The sequence below is a fragment of the Mytilus californianus genome, unplaced genomic scaffold (genome assembly GCF_021869535.1).
Source record: "Mytilus californianus isolate M0D057914Y unplaced genomic scaffold, xbMytCali1.0.p SCAF_10, whole genome shotgun sequence".
Taxonomy (NCBI): domain Eukaryota; kingdom Metazoa; phylum Mollusca; class Bivalvia; order Mytilida; family Mytilidae; genus Mytilus; species Mytilus californianus.
Genome location: NW_026262582.1, coordinates 72,745,772 through 72,767,732, shown reverse-complemented (window position 1 = coordinate 72,767,732; position 21,961 = coordinate 72,745,772). Strand labels below are relative to the sequence as shown.

The 21,961-nt window shown below is 34.9% G+C and overlaps 1 protein-coding gene across 1 annotated transcript in view; it reads left to right on the top strand.

Annotated features, from left to right (window-relative positions):
* Positions 1–11,029, top strand: part of LOC127719163 (thrombospondin-type laminin G domain and EAR repeat-containing protein-like) — a 28,961-nt gene extending 17,932 nt beyond the window's left edge. The window contains exons 7-9 of the mRNA XM_052225185.1: positions 103–332; positions 1,527–1,714; positions 10,208–11,029. Coding sequence (XP_052081145.1) covers positions 103–332; positions 1,527–1,714; positions 10,208–10,472 — 683 coding nt within the window. The 3' untranslated portion in view covers positions 10,473–11,029. The remainder of the gene's footprint in view (positions 1–102; positions 333–1,526; positions 1,715–10,207) is intronic.
* The last annotated feature ends 10,932 nt before the right edge of the window (positions 11,030–21,961 follow it).

The following is a 21,961-nucleotide window of genomic DNA, read 5'->3' as shown; positions in this document are numbered from 1 at the left end:
CATAACAAACCACGATTAAATATTTGCTGCATTTCAGAGGCTTCATTGAGTGCAAAAGGTTTGAAAAATAAACACACAAGGATTTTGTTTTTAATTTCATAGGTTCAAGTCAGGATGTTGAGTCTGTTGTTTACAAATGGAACCCAGCATCACAATTATTTGAAGAATTTCAATCAATAATGACTACTGGTGCTTATGACTGGACTTATTTTACTGTGGAAGGATATCATTTCCTTGCCTTAGCACAAGCTTTTAATGGCATTACTACGCTGTTTGAATCCAGAATTTATGTCTTTCAGAAAAATGGTTTTTACCTTTTTCAAACAATGGAGGTGAGAAAAATCTATGAATCATGTACTATATCATACATTTATTGACAGATACGAGAATTCTTTCTGTGAAACCGATCTGTTAGACAACCTCTGTAAATGAGATATGAAAGACGATTGTACATTAGATATTCCTAAGAAGATGAAAAACACTTTTTGCCACAATTACAAAAAATACTAACTTACAAATCTTATTAATTATTATTCTTAAGAAAATCGTATATTTCAAAATCTACATATCCTGAAAAATAGTGCTCGATTATCCCGCTCAATCCCGGAAACCTTCCCACAGTGAACTATTAAATAGTCTTTTTGACTGAGGACAAAGGACTGTAAGCTGTTTTGCTTGTATACATTCTTCGTGAATTATATTTGGTCACTAGCTACAACTATTTTTGGGTGGATGACAATCAAAAAAAGTAAATTTAAAGTCATGCACTGATTAAACCGAATTGTACCTTTACCGTCTCTATAAATCTTCTACAATTATGCACACAAAGGTTGATTAGGGTCTAAAGACCTCTCCTGCAGAGACGTCCGTTTAGTTGTGCGGGATGCATAAATATGCTGCCACATTAAGTCAGAATGAGGTCATAAAATCCAATGCCTCATGTAAGGAGCGTGACACGATCTATGCACGTTAAATAACCCCTTGTAACAACAACGAAGGTTCTTTAGTTTTCCTGTTGCAAGGCAAAATTCTGTGCCCTATCAATCATAATTCATTTTCCAGTCAAAATCGAAATTCTCTACCTTCACCTCGATCGACCCACTTCGTACAACTTAACAGATGCTTCAATTGTTTTTGTTTTTTTCGTCCTGAATATATTTGCCACTGGACGTTAAGAAAGCAACAATCAATTAAACGGAACAAAGCATTAACGATACCAATTTTAGTGCACCAGATGCGTGTTTCGACAATTAATGTCTCTTCATTGATGTTCTAGGCCAAAACAACTAAAATTCATCACCTGATACAGAGCTCATTATAAATTTAAAAATAAAGTAGATCCGAATGATTTCAATAGATATAGGAAGATGTGGTATGAGTGCCAATGAGACAGCTCTCCATCCAAGTAACAATTTATAAAAGTAAACCATTATAGGTCAAGGTAGGGCCTTCAAGTTTGTTTTTATCGAAGTTATGCTTTCTGTATTTTTTTTATGGCTTCTATATATAAATATATTTAATTGCAGACAAATGGTGCTACTGATTGGGAATTTTTTACTATTTCTGGCTCGGCGTTCCTTATTGTGGCCAATGCATACAACTACGGACCTCAGAATTTCAAAAACAGAAATACCTACCTCACAAACTCTTCCCTTTACAGACTCAACATCGATAAAAAAGGATTTGAAAGATTCCAAGTGTTCCGCACTTACAGGTAATATTAATTACAGGTTCCAAGTGTATGTAGTCCAAGATTACTCTTGACGTCCAACGGCTGTTTTGCCAGACAAGCTTGGGCCGTTGGACGTCAGAGCTCGTCCCACATCAAAAAGTGGATATTTGCCCGTCCAAAATAGATGCGCTGCTTCGTCGCTTCTGGTGCCAACGGACGGCCTTGGAATTATATAAATTGGGTATCAATTTGTTCATTTTTCATTTATCTCTTCATTTATGTAAGTTTCACTTACCTGCCACCCTTTATTTTCTCATATTTAGACAGTTTTCACAGTGACCCATCGATTCAGACATTTTTACTTTTATTTTCAAATAGACGTCAAGTTACGAGAGATTTCGCGACATCGAGACTCAAATATGCAAATATACTGTGGAAGGATATCATTTCCTTGCCTTAGCACAAGCTTTTAATGGCATTACTACGCTGTTTGAATCCAGAATTTATGTCTTTCAGAAAAATGGTTTTTACCTTTTTCAAACAATGGAGGTGAGAAAAATCTATGAATCATGTACTATATCATACATTTATTGACAGATACGAGAATTCTTTTCTGTGAGACCGATCTGTTAGACAACATACTGTAAATGAGATATGAAAGACGATTGTACATTAGATATTCCTAAGAAGATGAAAAACACTTTCTGCCACAATTACAAAAAATACTAACTTACAAATCTTATTAATTATTATTCTTAAGAAAATCGTATATTTCAAAATCTACATATCCTGAAAAATAGTGCTCGATTATCCCGCTCAATCCCGGAAACCTTCCAACAGTGAACTATTAAATAGTTTTTTTGACTGAGGACAGGGGACTGTAAGCTGTTTTGCTTGTATACATTCTTCGTGAATTATATTGGTCACTAGCTACAACTATTTTTGGGTGTATGACAATCAAAAAAAGTAAATTTAAAGTCATGCACTGATTAAACCGAATTGTACATTTACCGTCTCTATAAATCTTCTACAATTATGCACACACAGGTTGATTAGGGTCAAAAGACCTCTCCTGCAGAGACGTCCGTTTAGTTGTGCGGGATGCATAAATATGCAGCCACGTTAAGTCGGAATGAGGTCATAAAATCCGATGCCTCATTTATGTAAGTTTCACCTACCTGCCACCCTTTATTTTCTCATATTTAGACAGTTTTCACAGTGACCCATCGATTCAGACATTTTTACTTTTATTTTCAAATAGACGTCAAGTTACGAGAGATTTCGCGACCTCGAGACTCAAATATGCAAATATTTATACTTTTTACACCTCCTTTATAGGAGATCGATATTTAACATTTAGTAGCCAACCACGATTTTTCACCTCCTTCACATGAGATCGGTATTAAGCATTTAGTGCCAACCACGATAACATTCGGGAGCTCTCGGATATTTACATTGCTTGCATCGTAAATGAGCGAGGTGTTAGATTATATATTATATTGACCTAGGGTCATATGCATACATCATTTCCCATAGTCTATTGTGCCTTACTTTTTTCTCGTGATCACATGACAAACTTTCAAAATGAAAGTTAAAATGCCAGAATCGGTGGGTCACTATGAAAACTGTCTAAATATGCGAAAATAAAGGGTGGCAGGTAGGTGAAACTTACATAAATGAAGAGAAAATGAAAAATGAACAAATTAATACCCGATTTATATAATTCCAAGGCCGTCCGTTGGCACCAGAAGCGACGAAGCAGCGCATTTATTTTGGACGGGCAAATATCCACTTTTTGATATGGGACGAGCTCTGACGTCCCACGGCCCCAGCTTGTCTGGAAAAACAGCCGCTGGACGTCAGAGTAATCTCGGACTAAAGTGTATGCAGCTTCTTGCAATGATTAGGAAATATATCTACGATTTATATTTTTAGGGAATTCACAGTTTAAAGACAAAAATGAATTTCTGCACGAAAAAAAAACATATGGCTAAATAGGAAAAAATACACTTAATATCAATGTCTACAAATAATAATTTCTCAATAATGACATATCATAAATTTCAAAATAACCATTTATGAGTTTAACATTAAAATTTCATCAAAATCGGACTTCAACTTAGTATTTGACAATGTTCTAAAAAAAATGTGTATTTATATGAAATAATAGGGGAAAATCTGATTGGGGAAACACTTTTGACCTAAGACTGTACATGGAAACTAATCAGAACTTTTTGCGGGCTAGGGCTAAGCAATTGCGGGTTATAGCTGTTACCTGTTACCTAATCTGTATGGTCCGCCTCGGTCAGGCGCACCACCAAACGATGTATTTTGGGATTGTATATACTTAGTATTTGTTTAGATTTCTTATCGAATAAACTTGCTGAACTACCATTTTAACGTAGTCGTTAAGTTTTTCCGATCCTTCATCAGGTCGATCATTATTTTCCTTTTCCAAGTATTTGAATATTCCTCTAGTCCTGTATAATGTTAATAATAATAATAAAATAACGTTACGTTATTGGTTGAGTTTCCATTGTTTAGTACGTTTTAAACCAATCACCAACAAACATTTTGGTGTACGCTTTTGAAAATATTACCCAGAATGCATTATATTCTGAAACGGCGAATTAGTTCACAAGATGTTTAGTATACATACAGTATATCATATGGAGAGATAGAGGAGAGAAATATGTTTTAATTTTTATTAACAAAAAAGAGGCGGAAGATACTAGTAACATCAGCAACAGTTGTCAATAGATATAAGAAGATGTGGTATGAGTGCCATTGAGACAACTCTCCATCCAAGTCAAAATTCATGAAAGTAAACCAGTTTGTTTATGTCCCTTTGAACAGTAATCTGTGCAAAGCTGGAAGGAAGGGGGGCTGGTGGTTGTGATACGGGTGCTCATTTTCTAAATCCCGATTTTGTTGTTATTTTTTTCACTTTTTTTCCTTCATTTTACCAGATCTCACTTTGTTTTGCCCCTTTATCCCATATCCCTCACTTTTTTTTACCCTATATATATACCCATATCCCAAAAGCGTTGCCTCCCCTCATAGTTTGTCATATGCTATGAAACTTATTTTTCTGTTCTTTTCTTCTGAAAAACATTTTACATCTCAATGCATGATAATTGAAAATTGAATTACAGCATTCCACCTTATTTATAGTAATAGTTGTGGTAAATGCGTATTTCTTTTCTAATTATATTTGGGTCAATCAAATTATTCTAGGAGAAAATTGTAGTGTTACATGTACCTATGAACAATTTAGATACATACATTACAAGTACACAATGTGTGCAGTAGTATTAAGTTTACAAATCTCATTATTTTTGAAAAACAGTCAAATTTAGTATACCTATACACACAAACATTTAGTACGTATCCACGTCTTTTTTCATGCAAGGTTATACTAATTACATTATTATGTATTCAGAACCACCGAACAATATTATTCATAAATATAGTGTTCTTGTTATGTTCACATATATTTTTTGTTCCTTGATTTTTCTCATTTTTTTTACATTCTTTTTTAAATTTTGTGACACACTTCGAATCGGACCATGCGCTACTGAAGAATTTCGCCTGACGAACAGGATGATCCGCTCATATGTACAGGTCATGCTCTCTCGCGCCAATTTTGTGCATACCTCGGGAGTCATCTAATGGGGGTTGACGTGTCATGCTACCGAGAGAGTGTTGGCCGGTTCTTATGTGCTGCGCATACTGTCAAGAAGGGAAAGAGATTATCGTTCCTTGATATAATCTGCATTTCACTTTTCGCAAAGTACGATATCCGTATGTTACCAGTTATTATACTGTTACATTTTGTATTTCACCAAGTCGATACACGAAGCATCATTTCACAGCAAGTTGATAAATGTGACGCTAGGATTTCCAAGTGTACATGTAAATGCTCTTTTGTTCCGACGTTGGAAAGTTCCGGGCGGAAAGAACTAACTAGCCGAAAAGTTCCGGAGGAACTTATTAACTAGTTACTTTGTTCTTCCTCTGGTTTAAAAGTTCCACCGGAACAAAGTGACTAGTTGAAAAGTTCCAACGGAACATATCAACTAGTTAGAAAGTTCCTTTTTGCCAAATTAGTCAAAACCGGAACTAACAAACTAGCCCAAAAGTTCCAACGGAACTTATCAACCAGGCAGAAAGTTCCATATGGAGAATTGATGCAAAGTAAAAGCGCGACATATTATATTTGAACCTTTCAAAGGGAAACCAAGATACTGCTTACAAAAGTCAAAAGGAACTAATCAACTAGCCACAAAGTTCCTCTTTGGCAAATAAGTCAAAACCGGAACTAACAAACTAGCCCAAAAGTTCCAACGGAACTTATCAACCAGTCACAAAGTTCCTTTTGGAGAATTGATGCAAAGAACCACACGAGGAGGGGGTATTCTTCCCTCTCTTGAGGGTACTATGAATACTAAATTTGCATAATAATGCAACTTATTCCGTTTTATGTGAGCTATGAAATACAACTTCAATTTTGCATATTTGTCCCCAAAGAAACCCCTTTCAGTGCGTTGGATATTCTTGTATATTAATGATTTGCTCTTATATATGCTGATACTCATTCTTCCCCCTCTTTCTACAAAAAGGACGAAATATGGTATATTCGGAACGATGTAACTAGTTGTTCTGTTCCGCCAGAACTATTCAACTAGCTACATTGTTCCGGGACTTTTCAACTAGCTACTTTTTCCGGAACTTTTCGACTGCACTCGGAATAAAACAACTAGTTGGAAAGTTCCATCGGAACGAAATAACTAGTTGAAAAGTTCCGCCGGAACAAAGTAACTGACGGAACATAGTGGCTGTTACATACACACGACCGTTTACATGATCATTGTGATCTTATCATAGCTTGCTCGTTTAGTATAGTTTGTATCTTGTTGTTGATATCCGGCATTGAACCAAATCCAGGTCCGTTGACTGCAGAGTCAAGCTCTAGTAGTAATAGTAGCCTCGATGATGTCTTTAAAAACGCTGTTTCATTTATGCATCTTAATATTCAGAGTATTGTTCCGAAGCTTGAGTTGATTGCCGCTGAATATTCTTGCCATGAAATACTCTCGTTTACCGAAAGCTGGCTTTCTCCGCAAGTAAGCAATGAAGCCATTTTGTTACCGGGTTATAAAACACCATTCCGAAGAGATCGGGTGGGAAAGGTAGGGGGAGGTGTTATAGTATATGTTAAAGATAATTTGAATTGCACCAAAAGGCGAGACTTAGTAGTCTGGTATATTGAGTGTATATGGCTCGAAGTTAGATTCAAGACCAAAAAATATCTTTATGGGACCTTTTACGTCCCACCTAACAGTAGTCCACAGGTATGGGACAACATAGAACAGTCTATCGACCTTGCCTTATCTTGTAATTTAGATATCATAGTTACAGGCGATTTTAACACCAACCAGTTAAGGAACACCACTAACGATAGAATTAGTATGATTAAAGCACAATTCAGTCTACATCAACTTATTTCCGACCCAACTTATATTACAGAACACAGTTCTTCACTTCTTGACCTTATTTTAGTAAATGACCCAGTTAACCTCCTATTTTCTGATATCGGGGCCCCGTTACTCGATCAAATACGATATCATTTACCAGTAATAGGTATCCTTACCCAGCCTTGCAAGTTACATCAAGTTTTTAAGCGTAAAGTATACATGTATGATAGAGGTGATTATGACTCATATAGACCCCAGCTATCACTTGTTAATTGGGATGCTTTATTTATTACAAATGACGTTGATGCCATAACACATGCTATAACGGACGAACTTATTGACAAGGCAAATACAAACATTCCTAACCGAATTATTACAGTCAGAAAAGATAAACCACCATGGCTTACTGCTGATATCAAACGGATGATTCGTAAAAAAAAATCGTATCCATAAAAGAGCCAAAAAAACAAATTCTGCTCCGGACTGGGCAAAATTTCGATTATTTAGGAATAAATGTAATAAACTAGTTTTAAACTCAAAAACTTATTATTTTTCAAAATTGTCAACCAAAATTATATCTGAAACTCATGGTGGCAAACAATATTGGAGTCTTATTAAATCTTTGATGAAATGTGACTCCAGTGACAGTCGCAACATTCCCCCTTTACAGAAAGACGATGATCTGATCTGTGACGATACAAAAAAGGCAAAAATATTTAATGATTATTTTTGTGGTCAATCAAATCTTGATGACTCTAACATACATCTGCCAGACATACCTGACACACGAACAGAGGGACTCGGTGATATGATAATATCTGAGAACGAGGTAGTAGACATTTTGAAGATTTTGGACGTATCAAAAGCATCGGGACCAGATCGAATAAGCCCACGACTTCTAAAGGAAGCATATGGAATTCTGAAATACCCTTTGTGCAGGTTATTTTACCTGTTTTTATCAGTTGGCAAGTTTCCTTCTGACTGGAAATGTGCTAATGTTACCCCTGTATTTAAGAAGGGTTCTCCAAGTGACTACAGAAACTATAGACCGATCTCATTGATAAGCGTTATTGGAAAAGTCATGGAAAGATGTGTTTTTAAGCATATTCATAATTATCTACTTGCTAACCAGATAATTACACCCAACCAATCGGGTTTCACTCAAGGGGACTCAGCCATTAATCACTTGCTTAATTTTACAAATGAGTTTGGGAAGGCATTAGATGACGGGAAAGAAATTAGAGTAATTTTTTGTGATATAAGTAAGGCATTTGACAGAGTTTGGCATAAGGGGTTGTTGAGAAATTTAGAAGCTATTGGCTTTAAAGGTTCTATTTTGGCATGGGTAAAAAATTATCTATCTGATAGAAAGCAAAGGGTTGTAATTAATAATGTATCATCCGAGTGGGGCAATATAAAGGCTGGAGTACCCTAGGGGTCGATCCTGGGACCTCTTTTATTTTTGATATTTATCAATGATATCATATCTGATATACAGTCCACTATTAAGTTGTTTGCTGATGATACAAGTTTATATTTGATAGTAGATGACCCCCGAGAATCGGCAAACAACTTGAATAGTGATCTCGCAAAAATCCATAGATGGTCTTCAGATTGGCTAGTGACCTTTAACCCTCAGAAAACCGAGACCATGACAATTTCACGGAAACTTAACAAACCTGATCATCCAAAACTTAACATGAACAACGTAACTGTAACTGAGGTATCCACCCATAAACACCTTGGATTACATATTTCAAACGATGGCACTTGGCATAAACATATTGATGTAATAACCGAAAAGGCATACAAACGACTGAATGTTCTACGAAAATTTAAATTCATCCTTGACAGACGAACACTCGAGACAATATACCTAACATATATAAGACCATTATTAGAATATGCTGATGTTATCTGGGACAACAATACACATCTTTTGATTGATAAAATTGAAAAAGTACAAGCAGAGGCTGCCAGGATCGTAACTGGGGGTACTAGGTTGGTGTCCATAGAGAGATTATATCTCGAAACGGGTTGGGAAAAGCTTAAAGATCGAAGGGAGGGCCACAGATTAATTTATTTTTACAAGATGAAAAATCATATTACTCCGGAATATTTATCAAACTTAGTTCCAGAATCCCATGCAACCATACATAATCATAATACGAGAAACTCGTCACTAATCCCCCTGTTCGAACAAGAACAGCCCTGTATTCGAATTATTATTTACCGGCAGCTGTACGTTCATGGAATCTCCTCCTTGAGAATGCTAAGACCAGTACTTCGGTGGGGGCATTCAGGAATTGTGTCCAGTCTCGGGTGACTAAGCCTCCAAATTATTATTACATTGGTAAGCGATTAGGTCAAATTTATCACTCAAGACTTCGAATGCAATGCAGTTCTCTAAATCAACATCTTTTTGTAAAAAATATAGTGGCCTCACCACTTTGTTTATGTGGTGCTATAGAAACAACAGCGCATTACTTGTTGCACTGCCCCCGATTTCACATCATGCGTGAACAGCATTTTTATAACATCAATATCATACATTTCTTGTCGGAAGAAATTTTGCTACACGGTTCAACGGATTTCAGCCACGAACAAAACATTGAAATATTCTTGGCAGTTCAAACATTCATACTCAGTAGCAAAAGATTTGTCATATGATTACAATCATCTTGTTCAACAAGTAATACTTATATCTTAAATAATTGTGTCCGTTCAGAAACATACACTTTATTATTGTTTATCTGATGTAAAAAAAAAAATTTTTCTCTTTTGTGTTCACAACCTTATTACATGTATATGTTTTGTTTGTTTTCCATCTAGTGTAACATTGTTAAATTTTTTACACTCTACTCCTTGAGTATTACAATATGAAATGTTCTTATTTGAATTAGGAAACGAATTAATATAAGCTAACAGCTTGTTTCTGGATCCTATTAATTATTCACTTGTATTAATATGTAAATGCCAATTTTTGTACATTACTTAACCTGAATTTAATTAATAAAATATGTTTACACTATGAAACTTGATTTTCTTTATTTTTCAGCGCTGTTGATTGGGAATTCTTCTCCATTGATGACAATTCGTACCTGATTGTATCTAATGCTCAAAATGGCGGGAATGAAGAAGAACAGTTAACTACTATATACCGGTGGCAAGGAATGGATAAATTCGTTCCCGTTCATAAAATGTCTACGCTTCCAAATACAGACTGGGAAGTGTTTCATGAAGGAAATGATCTGTATTTTATTTATGCAAATGCAAAGGGGCGGACTTCACAAGTGCTCAAAGCCAGATTTTATCCAACGTGATTCTTGTTCCAAATCGGAACTATTCGGCCATGTTCGTAAACAGCAGTTACGATCGGATTTCTCTTTCAATACGGATAAGACAAATTATAATGATCGCCCGATGTTCTGGATGAAATAGATCTTGACAAATACTAGTAATCTGTAAATATATAAAATCATGTGCGGGTCAAGAAAGAAGGGGTCTATGGGTTCATTATGAAAAGGACGGTTGCAGTCTAATTTTCGTAGATTTAACGATGAATAGAAAGTAGGGTAGAGATTTCTGTCAATGATAACGTACGATAGAAATTCATTCACACTTTCTGTTAAAATAACTTGCACAATGTACAACCCTCGGCTTGATCTAAAATTAGATACTGAACTTTTAATGGTATTTTAAACGTGGTGTACATTTAAGTTGAAAGTACTAATGAGTTCCGTATGGTTGTGTCGTCATTGCATTTTATCCTACAATCGAGCTTTCTACTATACAAATACAGGATGGCAGATAACATGAACCGATAAACGTATACTAGACGTTTATAGTCTCCTGGTATCCAGCTTCTGTTGCGAGCGGTTATGTTTCCAATAACTGTTTACAGTTCAATTTAGGGTCCTCATTGCTGTCCGCGTTTGATTCATGTCGATTTCATACTACAACAATTTGGATTGGAAAATAACTTTACGTATAAGCTCAATGTTAAATTTCAGGATAAAATCAATATCCGTACAGTGTAGGAAAATATAAAATGTATTTTTACTCGCTACAAAACAGGAGAAAAGCTCGACTTGTCTCGTTTTTCTCTCTGTTTCTAAAGCTAGTTAAATAAATTTTATATTTTCCTACACTGTACGAATATTGTATATATAAATACTTGATTAATTTAAACGCCAAGAACTTCATATGCATCTGTTAATTTACGGTTCTCTGATTTTAAATTTCAAAGCATGATAAGTTGGAAAGAATTGTTGCTAAAATTACCGACATATTTTAAACTACACATCGCTTAAAAACACAATTGAAAGTTTGTTATCTGATAACTGTAATCTATTTAGTGCTTCAGCGCTGTAAAGCAACAGCATAGAAGTTACAGAAGTCAAAGATGCAAAAGGTTTTGTTTTTGAAATTAAAAACGTTTACATGTTTTTATATATCAGCTTGAATTCATTACAGTTTTTATTTACTAGTATGTAAAGTTGATAGGACAGCATTGAACATTTCACGGTATCATTTAAAAAATTAATGCCCTTACTATTTATTGTGCGTGAGGTAATTTACGATTAGGAAAATCATAAAAGATTCAGTTTCTTATTTTATTTTAAAGTAAAATGGAAATTAAAGAACGTAGAGGGCGTACGTCCCCTTTGATTGGAAAATATATATTTTTTTAGCATTAAATCGTCCAAAAAAATAGTATTCTAGTATTACGCCCCCTTTTAAAAATCCTGAATATGCCCCTGATAGCTTGATTTAAATAGCTATAATAATTATTTATTGATTTATTGATCGGTGTTTAACGCCACTTTCAACACTATTGTGTTATTTCACGGCGGTTAGTTTTTATTGGTGGAGGAAACTGGAGAAAACCACCGACCATCGGTAGGAAAACTGACAATCCTAGTCAAGTAAGATTGGAGTCGAGTGCACCTGCCTCGTGCGGGATTCGTACTCACAACCTCAGTGTTGAATGGCTAGTGGTACAGTAGTTGGATTACTTAGACCACTGGGCCACCGAGGCCTCAGTTATTATTTAATGGAGCTACCAATCTCTGGGATTGTTTGTACCTGATTACACAATTCCTGGGGTTTATGGTTTGGTTCTATAAATAAATGATATGTTAGATTGTAGATAACTGTACATATTTGATATTATTTATTACAGGGACAGATACAACATTTCTAGGCACGGTAGTATTTACCTTCCGGAATTTAGGTTGCTCTTTTGTGTACCCTAGAGTACTTAAGTCAATGTATCTGAACAGTGTGATTGTACAAAAAACATACAGTAACTACTAAACATACTTTCTCAAACTGAGGAATGAATCAGGTGTAGAAAAATATGAAATTATTTTACATACAGGTGAAAATGAATTTTTGAAATTTTTTTAGAATTTTGTATTCACTGCATGATAAAAGACCTAAACGCACAAGTGGCCTTATAGGTTTTTGAAGATAACAAAAAAGTAAACGGTCATCATACATATTCAAATTTTTTCTGAATATTATAATGAAAAAACTTCAATAATCTGTGTATGTAGAATTTTGGGCAGTGTTAGAAAGTGGTGAAAATTCTGAAATGGCTATCATTATCCCTATGGGTCAGGAAATACCACCGTGCCACCTCAATCAGCACACGTACATAAATACGTGGACGCTAATGTAAACAAAATAAGACGGTACACTAAATGCCAAAATCATGTTGGTAACAGCCAATAACTTGATATTTATAAGTTTAAAAAATAAAATCTAAATACTTCATTACCTCTTTGGTTAAGTATATTGAGAAGACAACGTGGTTGCTGAAATATTTCATAGCTAAAACGCGTTTAAAAGTACAATTGAAAATGCATTTTCTGATTGCAGATCATGTCATTGAGACGTATTCTTTGCGGATTGTTCCCGAAATTTTGAACTAACATCTTTTGTCGGAAGTTGTTTAAAAGAAATTCGGTTGAACTGGTTTTCATGTGGAGCATCTCTTATATTAACACTTAAATTCAGAAATCGCCAATTACATAACTTAACCAAAAGTAAATAATAAACAATTTAATAATTTTGACTTTAAAGAGGTACACACCACTTTGACTAAAACAGATTTAGCTTGTTTAATTTTCATAAAATGTGGACGAAATATTGACTTTGACCTGTTGACAAAAGTATAAAAATTTCAAGAAATTTGAACCACACAATTTGCAGGAATAATTTCATTGGATATATTATAGCAGTTTGACAATCACTAATTTTGATTATTGAGAAACTTGATTTCTCTTTTCTTATAGAATGTGATTAAAACGTTCGGCTGATTGTTAAAGAGTTAACTCCCTTGGGTGTTCTGTACCCCCTTAATCGGATGATGAACTTTCAATGGTATTTTTCAACGCGAAATGTGAGTTTTTTTTTACTGACAAAGTGTTGAGCGTTGATACAGCCAAAATTGATTGTTATCTATCAGCGTTTGATAAACGTAACAATAAGGTGGTACATAACACTACAGGGAGATAACTCTTTAAAAAATCAGCTGAACGTTTTAATCACGTTTTATTGTTAAGGAAATATTAAGTTTCTCAATGATCAAAATTAGTGTTTGTCAAACTACTATATATCCAATGATTTTTTTTTCCATTAAAGTGTGTGGTTCAAGTTTTTTGAAATTTTTATATTTTTATCAACGGGTCAAAGTAAATATTTTTTCAAAATTTTATGAAAATTAAACGAGCCAAATAATTTTAGTGGAGGTGTTTGGTACCGCCTTAATAGCCGCGGAAATTAAATAATCTAGCTTACTGTATGAACAACAACTGTTTGAAAAAATAAAATACAAATCTTAGCTTTTCGGAAAGATGGGCCTTTTTTATATATTAAATAAAGTTTCGAATGCACAATATTTTCCTCCATATTGACGTCAATAATTGTTTTCTAAATTTGAAGCGCACACTGTTTTCTGCAGCTCTATTCACATAAAAAACTTCGATTAAAATTCAACGTATGTTACATGTATACTGCATATACTAATGAGATATATATATATATATATATATATATATATATAGGACTCTAAAGTGCGATGGTACTCTAAAGTGCGATGGTCACGCTAAAGTCCGATGGTCTACGCTACATGTAAGTTACAATGGTGCCAGACGGTAAAGTGCGATGATTGTTTGTTTTTTTAAGTGCGATCAGATGATACGCTAAAGTGCGATGGTATGACACGCTAAAGTGCGATGGTATATGACACGCTAAAGTGCGTTGGTTTAACACGCTAATGTGCGATGATCCGTTATTTTTTTAGTTTGAATTGTTTTACACTGGTTGTTTTGATACCCTTTGGTCGTTATAGAATACTATCTGCGGGGTTAGCCATACGGTAATCTATAGTTAATTACATTAATGACATTAAGCTTTGGATAGAGACTTGTCTTACTGGCAATCATATTATGAAACTACACCTCTGGTCGTTAGGTTACTGTCTTGTTGACGAGTATCCATCTCTTTCACAGACATGACGAAACCATATTGTAAAAAATTTTTTTGTTTTAATAATTCAATTAGAAAGATTAGCATATCAAACCATCGCACTTTAGCGTAGGCCATCGCACTTTAGCGTGACCATTGCGTTTTAGCGTCCCCATCGCACTTTAGAGTCCTACATATATATAATGAGATACAGTATGTTTAGCCTTATGATTATTTATGCAGAAAGTGGCAGGATATTCACGACAGGACATCGTGCTCACGGAATGATGTATCTGTTTCTATCACTATTTTATGATGCCAGTAGTTTGTATGTTTGTATTAAAATCAGCTGATCCCAACAAAAACAATGTATGTATTCTTTCTCTTTTCCATTTCAATGATCGAGATACAAGTGTATACATAGGGGCGTCTGTATACAGTGGTCTTCTGTAGGAAGTTGAGGGTTCGATCCCCAGCCGGGTCAACCCAAAGACTTGAAAATTGGTATTTTCTGCTTCTCTGCTACGTACTCAAACAGCATTAAGGAGTTTGAGTAAAGATTGCCTGTGTTTGAGTCAGAATAATATTTCAAAGTAGGGTGATATGTCTTCTTGTACACTTATTTAATCGTAATAACAACCTTGTGATCTAGCATGTTGAAAAATACACGGGGGGGAGGGGGGGTCTCAACATGGGATTTGGGGTACAGTTGTGCAGGATTTTAAAAAAATACCCCCTTTCATATATTGAAAAATTGTAAAATCCCTACCTATACATATATTTCACAGCGAAATCATAGCCTATTCATATATTTATCACCCATTGAAATATCACAATTGGTCAATTACTACCTATTGATATATTTCCTCGGTAAAATTGCACCCCATTGATATATTTGACGTATCAAAAAATGGACCCATTCCAGCGGCACATATGTCACAGTGTGGGAACGGAACTGTACGGTTTTGTAATGTTTTGGTCATTCGGGAGACTGTCAAGCGGGACTCCGTTATTCGAAACAATAACAAGTTGCTTGATGGAAAGTTTGATGAACTCAGATGTTACTATATAACGTTTCTGCTGCAAGTTATGGTAATCAAAACATTCTATATGTAAATATGAACCAATAAAATAATAAAAATGACATATGCATCCAAACGTTTTCCTTAGTTACTACCAGAATTTTCACATGTACCTTTTCTGATCTATAGTCTTACCTGTCTGAAAGTTTAAAAGCCATTGTCCCAGTAGAAATTCAAATATATTCATTTTCTAAATGTCGGATATTTTAATTGACTGTACAATCGCTTGCAAGTTTACTGTACAATCACTTGGAGCTATCTTGTACAATCGCTTGGCCAACTTCATTAAATACATTACATATGCGTTTCATTGGTTGTTCCTCGTCTGTCCTATTATATTCATCTATAGTATTTGAAATAAAAATGAGTACGAATTCAGTCATTTTGCCGATTAAGATTATATCATGGAAACTTTTTAAGGTGCCTATATCAGAGAGAAAATCAACATTCAACAATAAGCATACAAGACAAAATAAAAGGGCAGTACAAATGTAAAGAAATCATTTTAAAGAAAATAGTCCTCGTACAAAAATAAATAAATGAAAAGGTGAGTAGGTGCTCAAGAAGGTTAATCATATTTTGTAGTTCACTTAGTATATGTAAGAGAATGATAATCCCTTTCTTCATGAATAAGTACGAGCTTTAGCGAGTACTTATCATGAAGTAAGGGATTATCATTCTCTTACAAACTTAGAATATTGTAAAGTGCTCAAGGCTCAAATGATCTATTCAAAAATTAGTTTCATTGTCAGTGCAATGTTTATAAATGATTCATGACTTCCTTTTTCGGAGGAAAATCCCAACAGTTTTAAAAATAATATATACGTATATTAACAATACAACAAAGAATGTTTCATCAGAGGACCGGGATATTCTAACTTGATAAATGCATTCGAATGTGGAATGGTTGTAGCTATTCGCGGAACAAAGAAAATACACGTATATGTCAATAAACATGATATAAAAATAAGAAGATGTGGTATAATTGCCAATAAGATATTCTGTTTAATACAAAAATAAAGGTAAAATCACAAAAATACTGAAATCCGAAGAAAATTCAAAACGGAAAGTTCCTAATCAAATGGCAAAACGAGTCAAAAGCTCAAACACATCAAACGAATGGACAACAACTGTCATATTCCTGACTTCGTACAGGCATTTTCCTATGTAGAAAATGGTGGATTAAACCTATCTTTGCTACTGGTGGTACAAAGCTCTCTTAATAAAATGTATCAAGGATAAGGGGTGTGAGTTGTTATCTAAAAGACAAATAAAACACAAAATCCTTATATTTTATGAATTTCTTCATAATAGTAAGCAGTATCACCCTCCATTAACTTTTCAATATTCCTAACTATAACATCCGACGAACAATTAAATTTCTAAAACTGACGGCCTAATTTATAACAAAACAATCCCCCCCCCCCGTCCCCAGTGCGCTCAGTCCTCCCCAAAACTGGGACTGGTGTTACAGCACACAAGAACAAACTAAAAAAAAATCAATTGAATGATCATTTCATCACGTAAAACTATCATGGACGATAGCATACGAGACGTGGGTCCATCCTTTCTGAAAAAAGGGTGATCCAAACCATGGAACATCATGAAACTTTCTCAAAATAAATAAAATCGAAACAAGTGGGCTTTCGACCACCAGAACACCCTCCCCCGCAAACCGGATCCGCTAATGCAGACTCCTTCACACATAAGTGAGACTTTCGAATGTGTTATTGAGGTTGAAATAAAAAAATTGATAACAATACCAAATAATTGTTATTAAATCGTTACAGAACAAGGAAAACAAACTAATGCCAGACATATCATGTTGCATTGGATTGCAGTAGTTTTTAATGAACATTTATATGACAAACATCTCATTGAAAGTAAAAACTGTTCATGAATGTTGCAGAATAGATAGCAGTATAAAGCATTTCCTACTTGAGTGCCATAATTATTCATATGCCCAAAACGTAAACACTAGAAACTATTATGTTCCATTAAAATATCAATTCACTTTTTGGCCTATAATGAATTCCTCTTTAATAGACTTTATCTCCGATTTGGAACAGCATTGAAACACATATCCTAATGACACGTTTTAACCATGTAAAAAGCAGTCATTTTCTTTTTTCTTTTAACAGGGAGATTGATATAAGAGCAACATTGTTCTGAATATCTTTGTGTATAACTGCAATCATATTTTGTGTTTCATATATTTCAAATAAAATATGTTTTTAAAGCTATGTATCACGAAAATATGATGATACAAAATAATTGTAATGACATTTGTGCTTTAATTTAACCTGCAATCGAAAATATCAGTGCTAAGCCAGTTTTTATATAGAACATTTAATTACGAGTCAAACAAATCAAGCCAATTAAGATATTTCTACTTCCTTTCAATTTTTGTTAACCAAAGTTGGCCAAGCGATTGTACAGGATAGCTCCAAGTGATTGTACAGTAAACTTGCAAGCGATTGTACAGTCAATTAAAATATCCGACATTTAGAAAATGAATATATTTGAATTTCTACTGGAACAATGGCTTTTAAACTTTCAGACAGGTAAGACTATAGATCAGAAAAGGTACATGTGAAAATTCTGGTAGTAACGATGGGTTTTTCGATGTTTATTTAACATTTTTGATCGCTGCTCCGTGACAGTTATGATCGATTTACTTGGAGCTCCACCATTCTAAGGAAAACGTTTGGATGCATATGTTATTTTATTATTTTATTGGTTCATATTTACATATAGAATGCTTTGATTACCAAAACTTGCAGCAGAAACGTTATATAGTAACATTTGAGTTCATCAAACTTTCCATCAAGCAACTTGTTATTGTTTCGAATGACGGAGCTCCGCTTGACAGTCTCCCGAATGACCAAAACATTACAAAACCGTACAGTTCTGTTCCCACACTGTGTATGTATATACCTTCATATAGGAAGAGATCCCCCCCCGTGGAAAATATGACTCAGTGTGTCGATCTGCAATAGTGAAATAAACACTTTATACATTTCGTGCCTCTGAAGCGCATCTGAAGCGCTTTTCTGTATTTATCTTCACCAGGAACGTTCAACCTAAAATGTTATGAGCTATTTGATGATAAGAGAAAACAAAATAGCCAAATTCATCTAAGGTCAACTTCAGACAAATTTGGGTTCACATTGATATCACATTTACATAATAGAAAAACATACGGGGTATCCTTCCATGACACAGTACTTAAACAGTAACAAAATAAAACACACACACAAAAACAAACGAACAGCGTTTTGATTGCTGTTCTTCATCTCGAAGTCACAGTGAATCAACACGGAGCAAAAAATCTCCCACCTCACTGCAAGTTTAAGACTGCCCTTAGCACTGGTTTTGAGCGGATATCGCTGCAAACTGAAATAATTCGGGTAGACTTTTTAAGATGCAACACCACCATATCGGGCCCGGTTAAAAAGAACATAATCCCTTCATGACATGCATGTAATATTTACCACTGGACGTTACTCACAAATCAATCATCCTCGATCATCATTATTATAGTCTTACACCGCAAAGAGGGAGTCGGGTACACCTTTTTATCCTATGGCGTGTTTGAGTCCACTTCATTGTCCTTAAAACATATGAAACAAAACAAACGATTTATCATCTCTATTCATATTCACTTTTTCTGTATATCTTTATAGACTTAAATTTGATAAGAAAAAATAAAATATCCGAAACAGCTACAGAATATATTAGTCCAGTGGAATACCTTTTGCAATGAGTCAGCATAATATAGTAGCTTCTGTACTTGTTAAAATTTCCGGTGCATTTAGTTCTCGTAAATTTATTGATAACTTAACACTTTTCTTAACTTGATAAACTTTTCAAACGGGATAGCACATCCTCATTTTTACGGAGATGTTGTTTACCGTGCCCGGAAATTTAGAAACGATCCTGGTAAACTTATGGATCCTTTAAGTCAACTTATTCTAAAAGGTTACCAATTCAACACTGTAATTAGATCTTTGAATATTGTTTTTATTGGTATTGATATTGATTTTTTTATCAGTAAATTAAAAGCAAACTAAATATTATTGTTATATACATATGCACATTCATGGATCTACAATCTGTCGGTACCTGTATCTTGGCATTGCACAAGGTCATGTTTTTCTCTGACTGTTTATGACGTCTTTACACTAAATCCATTGGATGTTGGATGTGTAATGATTGATAATTTAGTCTTAGATGCATGATTTTTTTTATTAGTTGTTATTGGCTTTGAACTAGCTGTCAGTAACTGCGAGTACTCTCAGATCTGTACGTAGTGTCTTTTTGTTGTTGGGATGTACAAGTACCCGGCCACGTCCCACTCTGTGTTTTTGTTAGATGTATTTCTATTTGTATCCATCTGATGATTTAAGCCTTTTTAAAATCATTTTTATAGTTCGTTCTTATGTTGTACCGTAACACCACTGCCCCAGGTTAGGGGAGGGTTGGTATCCCGCTTACATGTTTAACCCCGCCACATTCTGTTTGTATGTGCCTGTCCCAAGTCAGGAGCCTGTAATTCAGTGGTTGTCGTTTGTTGATGTGTTACATATTTGTTTTTCATTCATTTTTTGTACATAAATTAGGCCGTTAATTTTCTCGTTTGAATTGTTTCACATTTGTCATTTCGGGGCCTTTTATAGCTGACAATGCGGTATGGGCTTTGTTCATTGCTGAAGGCCGTACGGTGATTTATAGTTGTTAATTTCTGTGCCTTTTGGTCTCTTGTGAAGAGTTGTCTCGTTGGCAATCCTACCACATCTTCTTTTTTATATTTATATCAGTTTTTTACTCCTTAACTTCTTGCGAACGGCTTGACGGCGTTGCACAAAACTAACACAGATTCTTCAACACGACATGAAGTTTTGCATTTACTATCTATTTTTTTAATCTGATGTTTTGGAAGGGGGATTCCAATACCAAAAACACTGACTTCGTAAGTTCTGCCTGATATATAATTTGGAGATGTCAACCAACACACGTGTACCTTGAAAGACTTACACTTTTTCTAATTAACATTAAAACTATATTAAACACACATTTTTATACTCTATACTTAAAAATAGTAACTGGGTAATGAATGCATAGTCAAACCGAGAAAATTGAGTAAAACAATGAGAAAGTTTTTTTGGTTAGAAATGCTCAACATTTGCAAATTGTTTAAAAAGGGCGTGACACGCTTTTTTGGTGCGGAATATATATATATAGATTTAAACGAGTGGCTATTTGGGCTATACAAAATTTAGGCCGTTAGTTTTCTCGTTTGAATTGTTTCACATTTGTCATTTCGGGGTCTTTTATAGCTGACTATGCGGTATGGGCGATGCTCATTGTTGAAGACCGTACGGTGACCTATTGTTGTTAATTTCTGTGTCATTTGGTCTCTTGTGGAGAGATGTCTCATTGGCAACCATAATACATCTTCTTATTTTTATATATAGGAGGTAAAAAAGGGGGATGTGGGAATAGGGAGTAAAAAGTGTGGTTGTGGGATAAAGGGGGTAACAAGTGGGTTGTGGGATAAAGGGGGTAAACAATTGAGATCTTGGGAAAAGTAAACATTAAAAGTGGGAAGTTGGAAAACATTACAAAAGATTAAGCGGGCGTTTGGAATCTTTGTGTCATCCTCTTTCTAAAACTGTTACTTGAAACGCTAAGGGAGCTGCCATTTGATTTTTTTTTTTGGGGTGGGTGGGGGGCTAGGATGAAAAATTTTGTCCTGCATTTTTTTTAGTTGTAATCTCTGTCCTACCTTTTATTTAGGGGCCAGCTGAGGACCACCTCCGGGTGCGGGATTTTCTCGCTGCATTGAAGATCGACCCATTGGTGGCCTTCAGCTGTTGTCTGCTCTTGGTCGGGTTGTTGTCTCTTTGACATATTCCCCATTTCCATTCTCAATTTTATCCTGCCTTTTTTTGTTTTGCAAAGTGTCTCATCCTGCCTTATTTTTTTTACTCAAAACTCCTGTCCTGCCTATTTTTCAAATTTCATCCTAGCCCCCCCCCCCCCCCCCCCCCCCCCCCCCCCCCCCATAAAAATCAAATGGTAGCTTCCTAATACTTTTTCTTCTTTTTTTCGACTTACAATTGATATTTACAATTCGTAAAAAATCAGACGTCTATTTGGATTGTTGTTTTCGGTTTAACGGCCAGTGGAAAATATTCCAGGAATAGGCACGTTAAGTACGATGAAATTTCATGTTAATATAGTAAACAAAC